Raw genomic sequence first — 15,581 nt, forward strand, 5'->3', positions numbered from 1 at the left:
GGAGACCCTCCCAATTTGTATGAGGTACACAATGCCATCAAACAGATGAAGAACAACAAGGCAGCAGGTCTAGATGGGCTCCCCGCTGAAATCTTTAAAAACGGTAGACCAGAGTTAATTAGGCAGCTTTACCTGCTTATCCTTAAAATCTGGATAAAGGAGGAGATAGGGGATAAAGTAGATTGTGGAAATTATTGTGGTATCTCCCTCCTAGCCATTGCAGGCAAAGTTCTGGCGCGGATCCTTACAACCCGCCTTCTGCCCCTTTCAGAAGAAATTTTACCAGAGTCACAGAGTGGTTTCTGACCATGTCGTGGAACTGCGGATATGATCTTCACAGCACAGCAGCTGCAAGAAAAGTGTCGGGAGCAAAACCGACGACTGTACATGGCTTTTATTGATCTAACTAAAGCCTTTGATTCAGTGAATCGCTGTGCCCTCTGGACTGTACTTTCTAAGATTGGATGTCCTGATAAATACATCAATGTCCTAAAATTGCTTCATGATAACATGAAAGCGACTGTTCTGAGCAGCACTGGCTCCCAGAGTGAACCTTTCAAAGTACAAACAGGAATCAAACAGGGTTGTATCATCGCCCCACCCATGTTTGTGGTTTTTATTGCCGTCATTCTTTACCTAATTGCTGGGAAGTTTACAGCTGGCATTGAAATCATTTACCGTATGGACGGAAAGCTGTTCAGGCTTAGCGGGCTGAAAGCCAAGAGTAAGATTTCCACAACATCTATTGTGGAACTTCAGTATGCTGATGACAACGCAATCTTTGCCCACTCTGAGAAAGATCTTCAAACTATCTTGAATGTGTTTGCTGATCCTTACACATGTTTTGGTTTCGCTCTTAATATCAATAAGACTAAAGTGCTCTATCAGCCCTCTCCAAATGAGGTGTTACATGCCCCATCTATCAAAATCACTGGAGTGGCTCTGGAGAATGTCGATCATTTCCTCTATCTTGGAAGTCATCTTTCATCCAAGGCAGATATTGATGCAGTAATTCAACATCGCCTGAGCTGTGTCAGTGTAGCTTTTTCTCCTTTAAAGCACAGGGTTTTTGAAGATCAGGACATTGGAACAGACACCAAGCTTCTTGTTTATCAAGCTGTTATTCTCCCAACACTGTTGTATGGGTCCGAAACGTGGACAACCTATAGACACCACTTGAAAGTCCTTGAGAGGCATGATCAACACTGCCTTTGTAAGATTCTGAAGATCAAATGGGAAGACAGGTGCACCAATATTAGTGTTCTGGAAGAGGCAAAGACCACCAGTATCGAGGCAATAATCATCCATCAGCAATTCCACTGGACTGGTCATGTTGTCCGGATGCTAGACCATCGCCTCCCAAAACAGGTCCTGTTCTCTCAGCTGAAAGAAGGGTACCGTAATGTGGGTGGACAACGGAAGTGTTATAAGGACTTGCTGAAGGACAACCTAAAAAAAGTCATATTGACATTGATACTTGGGAGACACTTGCCCAGGATCGCTTAAAATGGAGTGAAGTCCTACGTGATGGTCCCCAGCATTTTGAACTTTCTCGCCGACAAACCGAAGAGGACAAGAGGCGCGGGAAGAAGGAGAGATTGGCTCCCAGTCATGGTTAACAGCCTCCTGCTGAGCCTGAAAACATCTGCCCTCATTGTAATCGAACTTGTGGTTCAAGGATTGGCCTTATTAGCCACCTGAGGACCCATAACTCCCATGGAAGATGATCATACTCGGTAACGAGTGATCGCCCATCATCATCATCGTATTGAGCGCCATGAAGGTGCCACTCCAGGGGGCTCCACAGCTGACTCGACGGGAGCTGCTAAGGGAAAACTTTTTGACTACTCTGCACACGGCACACGCACACCTGATTGAAATGAACGTGAGCAACACACCTCGAAAAACAACAGTTACGAGAAGGTGAGTAACTGTTTTTCCCCCCGAATGACGGCAGCTATGTCCATGGAAGCTGCCTTGCCATAGTGGTGTCTGCGCTGGGGGTTTTGTCAGCAGAGCTACACTGGTCAGGGCTGTGGTTTCTTCACCCCCCGACCAGTGTTGCTGCGTGGATTCAGCTTTTCTGTGGCGATCCAGCCAGCCCCAAACACCAAGAGGGTGGGGGTGGCGGCATGGATGAACCTGAGATGAAGAGAACACTCTTCCCTTTGACAAGGGTAAGAGCTAAGCCTGTCTCCTTGCCAGCAGCCCTCCACACAGCTGCTCGCTGCGAGGCCCTCCCTGCATGAAGGAGCAGAGCCCATCCACATCCATCAGATGGCCCCGTCTCGAGAGAGAGCCTATGTACTAAGAGGGGATGTCTGCTAGTGTGGCTTGGCCAGGCCCTGGCTGGAGAACTGGGGGAGAGGGGGACATGCCTCTCTACTCTGCTGCCTCAGAGTCTCTTGCTAGTCTCAGACCTCCCCTCCCCTCTCCTGGGGGTTCTTAGGAGGGCAGTGCAGAATGGGAGCCGGGAGACAGCAGAGGGGGACACTGGCAGAGGGGGGGAGGCAGCAGACTCTCAGAGACTCTCTGAGCCCCCTGCAGGCCACCCAAGATGGCCCCCATCCTTAGGACACTTGCCCTGTCCCCACCCCACACTGGTGCAAGGCATGTGCCCCCCATCCCCCGATTGCATAGGATCTACAGTCCCTCATGAACCCACCCCTTAGAGCTCCCTGGGGTTGGGCAGATCCCGGTGAAGCTCTCTGTAGGCTAGCTCCCAGTTGTGGCTTGCTAAGGGCATGGGTGGGGGGTGAAGGAATGGGTGGATACCCCTGTCAGAGCAGGCCTGCCACAGCTCCCAGGCACTGGTGGCTGTGTCCCTGGGCTCAAACCCTCTACCCCCGCTGTTTGTCTGATCCCAGAAGAGCGTCTATGGGAGAGTAAGCTGTGTCACCAGCACAGCCCTGGGCCTGAGCGCCTATGGAAGGCCCGGCAGCCCCAGCCCTTGCTTATCACCACGCTGACCCCGCCGCAGCCCCAGAGACCCGCCGGCACGTCGCCCATCAGAGAGCACCCCCTGCCCTTCCATGTCCAGCTGGACGGAGAGCCCCACGGCAGCCGGCATGCAGGTGAGGGCAGGGAATGGGCTGGCGCCGCGGGGGGGGGAGGGAGTGCCCTCCTGCAGAGGGACGGCGCACTCAGGGCAAAGGAACAGGCCAGGCATCTGCCATGGTCCACGGTCGCCCCCCTGTCCACCATCCCAGAGCTTGGCAGAGCTGGGCTGTTCCTGGGAAATTCCTCCGCCCCCCCCCCCCCCCCGAGCCCTCAGTGCCTGGCAGAACTGGGCTGTTCCTGGAAAATTCCTACAGCCCCTCACCCCCAGTGCCTGGCTGGCAGAGCCGGGCTGTTCCTGGGAAATTCCTCCCCCACCCCCACCCCCAGAGCCTGGCAGAGCTGGGCTGTTCCGGAGAAATCCCCCCCCCCCGAACCCCCAATGCCTGGCAGAGCTGGGCTGTTCCGGGGAAATTCCTACACCCCCTCACCCCCAGTGCCTGGCTGGCAGAGCCGGGCTGTTCCTGGGAAATTCCTCCCCCACCCCCACCCCCAGAGCCTGGCAGAGCTGGGCTGTTCCGGGGAAATTCCTCCCCCCACACCCGACCAGAGTCTGGCAGAACTGGGCTGTTCCGGGGAAATTCCTCCCCCACCCCCACCCCCAGAGCCTGGCAGAGCTGGGCTGTTCCGGGGAAATTCCTCCCCCCACACCCGACCAGAGTCTGGCAGAACTGGGCTGTTCCGGGGAAATTCCTCCCCCAACCCCACCCCCAGAGCCTGGCAGAGCTGGGCTGTTCCGGGGAAATTCCTCCCCCCACACCCGACCAGAGTCTGGCAGAACTGGGCTGTTCCGGGGAAATTCCTCCCCCCACCCCCACCCCCAGAGCCTGGTAGAGCTGGGCTGTTCCAGGGAAATTCCTTCCTCCCCTCAGTGCCTGGCAGAGCTGGGCTGTTCTATGGAAATCCCATACCCCCCACCATGAGGATGGTGGTATTCGGGCCCTATTCATAGGTGCTGGAACAAGGGGTGCTGGGGGTGTGACCGCACCCCTGGTTTGAAGTGGTTTCCATCATACACAGGGTTTAGAGTTTGGTTTAATGGCTCTCAGCCCCCCCATTATACAAATTGTCCCAGCACCCCTGGCTCCATCCCTGCTGCAAGGTAAACACGGTGACCTCACCCCCATGGGATCCGCCTGGGTCCCACTATGGGTAGCCAGTGGGTGCGAAGTGTGCAAGAGGAGTCTCTCTCCCGTCAGGGAGGGAGCTGATGATCTGTGGTGGGGCAAGGGAGAGGAATCTCTCCAGTCATGGCTGTACCCCGGAGGGGCATGGGGGTCACCTCTCCCCTCCCCCACATCATGGCCCTTCAGGCCCTGCTCCCGTGGAGCCGCCCCGAGAGCCGGAGCAGGTGTTGCTGGATCCTGTTGCTTCTTAGTGCTCTGAACTTTGCCTCTCATCCGTCCCTAGGCAGCTCAACGTTGGCGCAGTCTGCATCCACGGTTGGAACCAGCCCATGCAGGTACCGTGCTGGGGCCCTCGCCCAGCCAGGGCTCCCTACTCTGGCGGGGTAGGTGTGCAGAATGGAGGGGAGGGGGTACCTGAGGTGGAGCCCAGCCGCTGCCCTGAGGGGGTCTGACTGCTCAGCACACCCAGTGGCCCCACTACTGCCCCCAGCTTCCCCAGCCCTAGAGCGCACCCCTGCCTGCTTCACTCTGCAGGGACCCAGCTCCAGTGGGGCTCCTTCGGCTCCGCAGCTGAGGAGGCAGGACCAGAGCAGTCAGTGACCAGGGAATGGGACACTCTGAGCCTTCGACTGGCATGGAGGCTCCATAAAGAAACAGCCCAGGGGTCTCTGTGGGCATACATGCCTCTGAGTGCAAAGAGGGGAGGGGTGGGTAAATGGCAGGGTCGAGGGGTCGGTCCAGCCAGAGATCCTTCAGGAACCGGAAATCCAGGCCGAGCAAAGCCAGCGAACCTCAGCCAGCGACATGCAAAGTGGAACTTAGCTCAGGGCAGAAAAGCTCCCAAGAGGCAGTTCTTCTTTGAGTGGCTACAGACGTGTTTCCACTCAGGTGCGTGAGTACCCAGCACACCAAAGCTGGAGAACTTTGTGTAGCACTACCTGCTGGGGCGGCACATGCACCCTGTCCCTCCTCAGGCCCCCCCTGAGGCTATAGAAGGGCAGTCATCCCCCCCACTCAGTTCCTTCTCGCCACCCACAGCCTGACTGGCAGTTCCTCATGGTTATTGCACTACAGCGAGATCATCCTCTGTGCTTTGTAAATAGTTTTAGCCCTGTTAGCTAGCTAGTTAAGGTTAGTAGTTCCATGAGTGGTTGGTTAGTTAGTAAGCCTGGCGCTATGCCTTCACCGAATTTTAAGCACTGTCCTTCACGTGGCTGTCCCATCTAGTGACCACCACATTCGATGCTCGTTGTGCCTGGGAGAGGGGCACAGGAAAGAAAAGTGTTGGTTGCCGGAGACCTTCGCCTGAAGTAACACCTCAAGGAGCTGCTCCAGGAGGATCTGGGAGCTTGCACAGCTCACTCGGCCCCACAAACTACATCAGAGCTAGCACCAATTTCTGATAGACAGCCAGACTCAGGTTCTTCTCCACAGGGAAGGGACCATTCTCCTGTCTGTGGTCCTCAAGGAAGAGAGCTCACAAAACTAGTCAGAGCCATTCCGGGGTTCAGAGAGACTCTTCCTTCTCTTCTAGGAGGAGTGCGGGGCATTAGCAAGACTCCTTGAGTGTCCAAAATAGAGCGGGACGAGGACCATCTACCCACTCCCCAGTACTGAGAAGCGAACTGACCAGTACCAGACCATCAATTCCGCAGGATGTCTATTGAGTCCGGTGCCAGCACATTGGCACTGACAGTATTGACCACAAGCTTTTCAGGCAGCAGCTGCTTTACTCTGCCTCTCTGTCCCAGATTCACCTCTGATACAGGAGTCCTCAGCTGAGGGGATGCCCCCTGCAGTCCTGGGCCAGTGTGGGTTGGTTGCTTTGGACTATGGACAGTTACTGGCTTCTCCCTTGTTACCAGTTAAGAAGCCCACCAAAGAGGTGGATCCGGTCCCATCATCAGCACCAAGACATATTGCTTGGGTACCGATACCATTTTTGGCTCCGATGATAGCTCTAGTCCCAGTCTCCACATCTTCAGTAACGAGCCATTCTTCGGCTAGGGTACCGACCTCCGCACAGGACCGACAGCCTTTCCGGTACTGCATTTTAGTGCAGCCTCAACTTCCCAAGCAGTACACATGGCACTGACTACTGTACCATCCTTGGTACTGGTCCAGTCCCCTTACTGGACCTCAAACAGATCGGGGTACTTGGTGGGCCTCTCAGGTTTAGCTCATCTGTTGACTATTTGGGGGGTTCCTTGCAATCAGGCTCAGAATCCTTCTCTCTCTCTTCCATCTCCTTCCTCCAGAAGATCAGCAGCAATACCAAGAGAATACCGTTCCCTCAGCAGGGACACGAGTTCTTGGCCTGGTACATACTGGCTTCCTGTACCACATTAATTTCCTCTCTGGCCTTGGAGTGCCCACCGCTCTTCAAGATCTCAATCATCAGCTCACTCCAGAGCCAGGACGTGGAATCCTTCTGTTGTCTCATTTCCTGGCCCACTGAGACTGGAGACACAAACTGATATGGCTCCAACTGAGTCTACTATAGCAGAGTGGCCCTTTATCACGGGGACAAGCCTTACCATAGGGGAGTCCATTTGTTCCACTTCCTGTCATCCTCCTCACCAGACGATTCCACCAGAATACTTTAAGTCTCACCAAAACTCCTTAAGGAGGATGACTACAGCCTTGGGCATCCAAGAGAACACCAACAAATTGGTGGATATTCTTCAGCCCCAGTGAAGGCAGCCCTCCCTATAAGTGATGCTGTTTCGGAGCCCGCAAAGTCCTTGTGGCACACGCCAGCTTCCTTACCTCCCACAGCAAAGCACACAGACAAGCGGTACTATGCCCCCAAGCAAGGATTTGAATGTTTCTACTCTCGTCCGCCCCCAAACTCCTGTGTGGTAACTGCTGCAAATGAGAGGCTGCGACGGGGGGTGGGTGGGGGTGGGGTAGGGTGCAAATCAACATACAAAGAAAAGGGGACCAAGAGAGCTGGTTTAATGGGGAGAAGATTTATTCTACCTCCTCGCTTCTCGTGCGCATTGCTAATCAGCGGGCGCTTTTTTCTAAATACGATTTTGTAAACTGGGACACACTGTCCCAATTTACTGATGAGTTGCTGGAGGATGCCAAGGAGGAGTTTAAGGCATTCCTGGCAGACGGTCGTCTAGTGGCTAAGATGTCACTACAATCGGCGCTCGATGCAGCAGACGTTTCCTCCAGGATTATGGCTGCAGATGTAAGACTGAGAAGAGCTTCTTGGCAAGAGAACTCTGGGGTAGCTCCCGACATCCAACAGAATATAGAAAACCTCCCCTTGGCTGGGCGGTTCCCTCTTTTCTGAAAAAACGGATGAAACTACATTCTTGTAAGGACTCTTGAGCTTCAGTGTGTTCACGGGGAGTCAGAATCTATACCCCAGCCATTAAGAGACGGCATTAGAGGGAACAGCAACAATACCATCAGTACTGCCACTGCGATTTCAGGCAGCCAACTCATCCTTCCAGGCAGCAAGACCTTTCCAGGAGGAGGCACAAATTACGGAGGAGAAGGTCCTCTGGTTTCACCTCTAAACAGCCGGCTCGTCCCCATCAGCTTAGGGCAAACAGACCATTTGACTTGTGTCTCTCAGTCAGCATTCAGCCATCAGTGATCTTCCAGTCATATCTCCCACCACCTCCCCCTTGGTGACAGGCTGTCCTACTTCTACACTGCTTTGGAAGCAATAACCACAGATAGATGGGTTTTAAAGCACTGTGGGACTGGGATATGGTATCCAATTCCTACGCATCCCACCCTGCCCCATCCCTTTTCAGGGACCCATTTCATGAGTCACTGCTTCTTCAAGAGCTTCAGACTCTATGCGCTTCAAGGGCCATAGAAGAAGTTCCCCTCCAACACTGGGGGAAAGGGGTTCTACTCATGTTACTTCCTGATACCCAAGTCTAAGGGAGGGCTAACACCTATATTCGACCTCCAAGGTCTCAACAAGTGCATCAAATATATGAGATTTGCATAGTCACCCTAGTGACAGTTCTCCCCTTGTTGAATCATGATTGGTTTGCTGCCCTCCATTTTCAGGATGCTTGTTTCCATGTAGCAGTGTTACCAAGATAATGGAAGTTCCTCAGATTTGTAGTGGCAGATCAACATTATCAATACGCTATACAGTAGCACCTCTGAGTTATGAACACCAGAGTTACGAACTGATCCGTCAACCGCACACCTCATTTGGAACCAGAAGTACGCAATCAGGCAGCAGCAAAGACCAAAAAAGAAAAGAAAACCCAATACAGTACAGTACTGTGTTAAACGTAAACTACTAAAAATATAAACGGAAAGCAGCATTTTTCTTCTGCATAGTAAAGTTTCAAAGCTGTATTAAGACAATGTTCAACTGTAAATTTTTGAAAGAACAACCAGAACGTTTTGTTCAGAGTTACGAACAACCTCCATTCCGGAGGTGTTTGTTACTCTGAGGTTCTACTGTACTCCCTTTTGGCCTATCCTCAGTCCCGGGTGTATTCACCCAGTGCATGACTGGGGTGATGTCCCATCTCAGGAGAATGGAGATTTGGGGCTTCCCTTACTGGACAATTCGCTAGTGAGGGCCAAGTCTGAAGGCCAAGTCCTCCATCACGTCCAATTCAGACTGTGTCTCTTCAATCAATTGGGGCTCATCTTGGACAAAGGAAAGTCTACATTACTTCCAATGCAAAAAATGGAGTTCATTGGGGCCCTACTAGACTCTACAAGTTCAAGGGCCTTTCTCCCTCATAAGTGGTTACAATCAATTTGTCACCTATGTTTGTCCCTCAAATCTCACCCCTCAACCACAGCTCATGTATGTTTGAGGTTGCTAGGCCACATGGCGTCATGTACTTATGTAGTTCAACCTGTGAGAGTGTGCCTGTTGAAATCGGTTTATCTCACACGTTGTCAGTCTAGTCCAACAGCCTAGTCTGAGTGCCTCCAGTGGTCCTGCAGTCATTAGAATGGTGGACAGATCAGAGCAATGTATGTGAGAGAGTCTTTCAATTGTCCTTTACTGACCAGGACCATAGTTACTGATGCCTCAACGATAGATTGGGGAGTGCATTTGAAAGTCTTTGAGAGTCCACTCTATGTGGACAGAACAGGAAGCATCATTATATATTAAGGTCCTTAAACTTTGAGTGATTTACAATGTGTGCTGAGTTTTTTCCTCTCTCACATCAGGGGCATGTCTGTTTATATAAATCCTGACAATACCACTGCAATGTAGTGTGTGAACAAACCAGTTCAACAAACCACTTCAATCAGTTCTGTTGGGAACTGATAAACTTTTGGCACTTTTGCATCAAGAAAGACATTACCACAGCTGCCTACATTCCAGGTGCCCAGAATCAATTGGCCAATCAGTTTAGCAGGAATTTCTCCAAGAATCATGGGTGGTCTGTGAAGAGCAGCATCCTGAGGTCCATCTTCAGGGACCGGGGCTTTCCATCTGTCAACCTATTTGCTACAAAAGACAAGAAGTGCTGTCGGTTTTGCTCTAGAGCAGGTCACAGTCCAGGCTCTCTGACCAATGCCCTCAACTGAATTGGGGATCAGCCTTCCCCCAATTCTGCTTGTCCCTCAGGTCATTTTCAAAATGAAGATGGATCAGGCCAAACAGATACTCATTGCACCAGCCTGGCCAAGACAATGTTGGTTCTTCGGCCGTCACAGCCAATTGGTCCAATGTCCTGTGCCTCTTCCGCTCTTCCTGGACCTACTGTCTCCACACCAGGGCCAGCTGTGGCATCCAAGTCTTGGTAGTTTGCAACTCATGGTATGGATGCTGCATGGTCAGATTAGGTGGAAAAGAACTGTTCAGAAGCAGTCCAACTGGTTCCGCTAATAGTATGAAGCTATCTACTAGATCAGCCTCTTTGGCCAAGTGGAAACGCTTTTTGGGTTTGTCATTGACTCGGGGAATTCGATTGGTACTAGCACGGATTCAGGACATTTTAGATTACCGGTTACATTGTAAACCATGGGGCCTGCTCTCAGTCATTGAGGGTCAACTTGGCACAAATCTCAGTGTTTCATCCCCTGATCCACGGGAAGTTGGTATTTCCCGTGGTTGTTAGATGCCTGCAAGGTGTTGTTTGCCTCTTCCCACCTATAAAGAAACGTAACACTGTGCTTGCTGCCCTTGAGCCTCTAGCAACCTGTACTCTGTCCCTCCTTTGCCAAAAGACAGTCTCTCTTATTGCTATAATGTCAGCAAGGAGGGCGAGTGAACTCAGGCCCTAATGGCAGGACCTCCAGACACTGAGCTAGTGAAAGACAGAGGAGCCTTAAGGCCACATCCAAAATGTTTGTCTAAAGTGGTTTCACCACGTCACCTTAACCAAACTATTCAGTTGCCTGTAATTTTCCTAAGCTGCACTCCGATGCAGATGACCAGAGCCTTCATCTGTTGGATGTAAGATGAACCTGGTTTTCTGTCTGGATGGGACTAAGCCAGTTTGATTATCACCCCGGCGTGATGTCTCCTGTGCAGACCAGATGAGCGGTCAAGTGGTTTCGGCTCAGACAGTTTCCAGACAGATTACTTCCTGCATTACGACAGGGTGTAGCAAACACCAGCCTCCGCCCAGGCTGCCTTAATGGCATTTCTCAGGGTTGTTCCCATATTAGATATATGCAGGGCTGCTACTGAGTCTTCCGGGCCCAGCTTTACCAAACGACACGGTCAGGACTGCTTCTAGGGCGGAAGTGAGCTGTGGAAAAGCAGTTCTGCAGTCACTATTTAAATAGACGCCGAGCCGGTACAGCTTGCAAGTCACCCGCGTGGACTACACATCTGCAACCACTGGAAGAAGAAATGGTTACTTATGGTTACAGTAACCGTTGTTCTTTGAGAGGTGGGTGCAGTCGTGTACTCCACGACCTGCCCTCGGGTCCCTCTGCATCGGAGTCTCCAGACAAAGGAATGCCAGTGCGAAGGAACTGATGGGGGCTGGGGTGGGGTGGGGTCCTGAGGGTGCGTGCGGTACCCCAAAGGGCATTGCTACACAGAGTTCTCTGGCTTCGGTGCACTGGGCGTGGAATGCGTGTCTGCCCCCACCCCTTGGAGAACAACGGCCACAGTGCAGGTAAGGAACTGTTTTCCCTTAAGCCAGTCAGAAGCCAGCGGGAGCTGCGAGAGGGATCGGAGTGCCGTGGATACTGGGCTTCAGTTTTCCTTGGCTGCATGCAAAACGCTAAGAACCAGCTGATTAGAAAATGAGGTCATTTGCGGGAGCTGAATCCTGAGAGCCCCTTAGCCAAATGACCCCAAATTTGCAGCACAAACTCTACCCCCACTCCTAAGTGGGCTTGGGAGCTTTCAAGACAATCTGAGCATGTGTGTGGATTGTAGAATAAACAGACCAGGGCTTTTAACCATGGGCTGTAACTGTAGGGGTCCCAGCGACTCCTAGGCCAGGCTGCCATGATGGTGGGGGTGATCTTGCAGCACCACCTACTGAGCTGTGCTCTAATGGGTGAAATCTGGGGGAGCCCTGCCTGAGGCAGCCCTGGCTTAAGCTAGGGAGCTTTCTCCCTGGGGAGCTTTCTGGGAAGGGGGGCTGAGTTCTCCTGCTGTGACTGATGGCTCCGATCTGCCTCCTACCTCTGCAGCCCATAGTGGGAATGGGGGGCGGGGGGGAGGGCTCGTTCCTGGGATCAGAGATGCCCCCTGATGCACTAGTGTAAGGGGGGAGTGGGGAGGCAGCGTTCAGTGGTATGAGCACAGAACAGCTCATTACACTTCCCCACAGAGCCATGTTGCAGGGGGATAGGGTCGGCCTGGTCTGAGGCACTTCCCCTCTGAGCCTCAGCTTCCTGCTCCAGGGGGTGCTCACTCTCTGCTATCTCCAGAGGGATGGGGCTCTCCCCACAGGAGCCCCTTCCCTCCAGCTCAGCGGCATTGCCAGGTAACAGCTGGACAGGGCTGGGAAGGGCCAGAGCCTGGCCTGTGACACCACAGGGTCTTCCTGGGAGCGGGGGGGAGTGTTGGGGGGACATTGGCCATGGGGGCTGTGGGAAGAGTGAGCACACAGGGGAGGGGACAGGATGGAGAGATAGCGACCCAGGGTGGCAAGGGAATGGGGCAGGAATGGGCAGAGCCCTGGAGTTGTCTGGGAAATGGGGGCAGGGGATGGGGTGGCAAGGGAGCTTGTGGGAGGCCTGAGGGAATGGGGACAGCACTCCTTGGAGGGAAGGAAGTTGGGGCATGATGGAGCTGGGGAGAGGCCCAGGGTGAGCACCCAGAGGGGAGGGGACACAAGGGACTGCAGAGAGAGCAGCTTACGGGGAAAGGAGAAAGGGGCTTGAAGGTAAGAGGTTGATGGGGTGGTGGGGGATATGGCGGAGAGGATGGGCTCAGACCCAGCAGCCAGGTAGCCCCAAGGCCTGAGCGAGACCGGCCATGTCTGTCCCTTAGGTCTGTGTGGTGGGGCCCCGAGCAGCCCGCTTTGACTCTACTGCTGAGCAGAAACCTCTTCCCGAGACCCCAGCTCCCTGGCCGGAGAGCACCCGTTGGACCCCACACGCTGAAGCGGAGCCAATCGCAGCACCTTCTGCCTCCCAGACAAGTGACATGGAGCCTGCTGGACTTCCAGCCCCCCCGCACAGAGCCAGAGAGACGCAAGAGCCCCTCCCGGCCCCAGTAAGGGGCTGCAGGGCTGGGGCTCTCCCTGCCAGAGCCCCCTCCCTCCTGCTCGGCTGTATTGGCAGGCTCATTAAAGGGCTTTGGAACAGACATCCGGGCTCCCTCCCTGCAAGGGGCTGTGAAGAGTGGTGGGGGGCAGGACCCCTCTGATGACTGGCTCCGAGAGCTGCCGGCGGCGGGCAGGGGAGCCCACAGGCTGCTCAGGGCTCTAGTGGGTGGGATGGCTGTTCAGAGTGCAGGCCGACTGCACCATGAGCATTGCTCCCTGGCCTTTCCTTGTGCTGGCACAGAACCCAACCGGCCGGCCTGCGGCAAGTAACACGTGCCCACGGCTGCTATCAGCCCACGGCCCCAGTGCCGACTGGCTGTGTTTGTCTCTCGCTGCCCTGTCCCTGTCTTCCGCGGGGTGTTGGCTCCATCTGGCCCAGCCCATCAGCACTATGGCCTTGGTCCCCCCCTTCCCTGTTCTATGGAGCCTCCAGGAACGTGGGCGCTACGAAAATAAACAGAACCTGCCTCACAGCAACTCAGGCAGCTCGGGCCCCTACTGCTGGGCATGGCCAGGGCTGAGCTTGGAGGGGTGGCCGGGCTCGGGCTGCTTCATTCTGCAGAGGCAGTGAAGGGATCGAACGTGCTCCTGTGCAGTCAATGCCTGGGGTGGGGGGGTCTGGGCCCCCCAAGGAAGGAGAAGGCTTCCAGGCCCTGCCCCTCCCCTCGAGCAGCTGGAGACACGTGGGAGCCAGACAGTCCCATTAGCCCAGGCATGAGGGGGTGGGGGGTGGGGGGGCAGGCAACTGGGACACTGAAGTGGAAGCAGCCACCTCAGGCACAGCAGCTGGGGGATCCCACCGGGTGTGATGGTTCCTCCATGCTCAGGGAGAAACTACATGAACCGCAACAGGGACTGATGTGCACAAAGCGGCAGGGCAGGGGCAGGGGCAGGGGCAGGGGCAGGGGGACTGGCTGCAGGGAAAGGCAGCCCCTCCCCCACCTATCCAGCCAGGGCTACAGGGGAGCCAGCTCCCCCTGTGTCAGTCTCCACCCCCACTCAGCAGGGGAGCCAGCCCCCCCATGTCACTCTGCCCCCCCCAGCCAGGGCTACAGGGGAGCCAGCCCCCCATGTCACTCTGTCCCCCATGTCACTCTGTCCCCCACTAGGTTTGCCAACTTTCTAATTGCACAAAACCAAACACCCTTGCCCCACCCCCTTCACTGAGGTCCCACCCCTGCTCTGAGGCTCTGCCCCCTGGCTCTCTCTCCCACCCTCACTGGACTGGAGCAGGGGGTTGGGGTGCAGGAGGGGATGAGGGCCCGGCTGGGGGTGCAGACTCTGGAGTGGGGCCAGAAATGAGGGGTTCAGGAGGGGGCTGTGATGGGTTGAGATCACAGAGACCCCTTGGGCACTGCCAACTGATGTGCTGAGACTACCTCTGCCTCTGCTTTCCCTGCCAGCTTGGGACTTCAGAACCCTGCCTGGTTGTGCCAGACACGCTTGCCTGCTACAACACAGACCCAAGTCTGAGCAACATCCCACAAACGGCAGGCTTAACTGAAAACAGCTTAAGTGTTCCTGTCTCCAACACTCAGACGCCCAGGTCCCAATGGGGTCCAACCCCCAAATAAATCCGTTTTAAAGCTTATACAGGGTAAACTCAAATTGTTCACCCTCTATAACACTGATAGAGAGATATGCACAGCTGTTTGCCCCCCGGTATTAATACATACTCTGGGTTAATTAATCATTAAAAATGTGATTTTATTAAATATAAAAAGTAGGATTTAAGTGGTTCCAAGTAATAACAGACAGAACAAAGTGAATTACCAAATAAAATAAAATTAAAAAAAAAATGCAAGCCTCTGCCTAATACAGTAAGAAAGTGATTACAGATGAAATCTCACCTTCAGAGATGTTCCAATAAGCTTCTTTCACAGACTGGATGCCTTCCTAGTCTGGGCCCAATCCTTTCCCCTGGTACAGCCCTTGTTTTAGCTTAGGTGGTAGCTAGGGGATTTCTCATGACTGCACCCCCCTTTGTTCTGTTCCACTCCCTTGATATATCTTTTGCACAAGGCTGGAATCCTTTGTCCCTCTCTGGGTTCCCACCCCTCCTTCTCAATGGAAAAGCACCAGGTTAAAGATGGATTCCAGTTCAGGTGACATGATCAAATGTCACTATAAGACTCCAAGCCCTTATTCCTCCCATCCTGACTCACAGGAAGGCCTACAAGCAAACAGAGCCATCCACAGTCATTGTCCTGGTTGATGGGAGCCATCAAGATTCCAAACCACTATTAATGGCCCACACTTTGCATAACTACAATAGGACCTCAGAGTTATATTTCACATTTCTAGTTTCAAATACAAGAGTGATACATACCTACAAATAGGATGACCACACTCAGTAGATTATAAGCTTTGTAATGATACCTTACAAGAGACCTTTTGCATGAAGCATATTCCGGTTACATTATATTCACACTCATTAGCATATTTTCATAAAATCATATAGAGTGCAACATCACAGGAGCTCAATAAACCCTCCTGTTTTACACTGGCTGAGAGTCGCTCCGATCTAGAGAACAGGGTTGCATTATTCCCTCTGGAAGTGGAGGCCCCGAGGGTCCACAGTGAGTGGAATCCCTGAGGGGGCCCACGGCAGAGACAGGTGTGCTAAGGCTCAGAAAGGTGTGGTTCCAGGAGGTGGAGGGGCTTAACCCCTGAAAGAGAGAGTGGACCCCCAAGAAGGGCTGTG

The 15,581-nt window shown here is 53.6% G+C and overlaps 1 protein-coding gene across 1 annotated transcript in view; it reads left to right on the forward strand.

Annotated features, from left to right (window-relative positions):
- Positions 1–12,829, forward strand: part of AGBL2 (AGBL carboxypeptidase 2) — a 50,580-nt gene extending 37,751 nt beyond the window's left edge. Inside the window, exons 17-19 of the mRNA XM_065403441.1 lie at positions 2,868–3,074; positions 4,468–4,519; positions 12,601–12,829. Coding sequence (XP_065259513.1) covers positions 2,868–3,074; positions 4,468–4,519; positions 12,601–12,829 — 488 coding nt within the window. The remainder of the gene's footprint in view (positions 1–2,867; positions 3,075–4,467; positions 4,520–12,600) is intronic.
- Positions 12,830–15,581: the final 2,752 nt, after the last annotated feature.

Source organism: Emys orbicularis, chromosome 4 (assembly GCF_028017835.1).
Source record: "Emys orbicularis isolate rEmyOrb1 chromosome 4, rEmyOrb1.hap1, whole genome shotgun sequence".
NCBI lineage: Eukaryota > Metazoa > Chordata > Testudines > Emydidae > Emys > Emys orbicularis.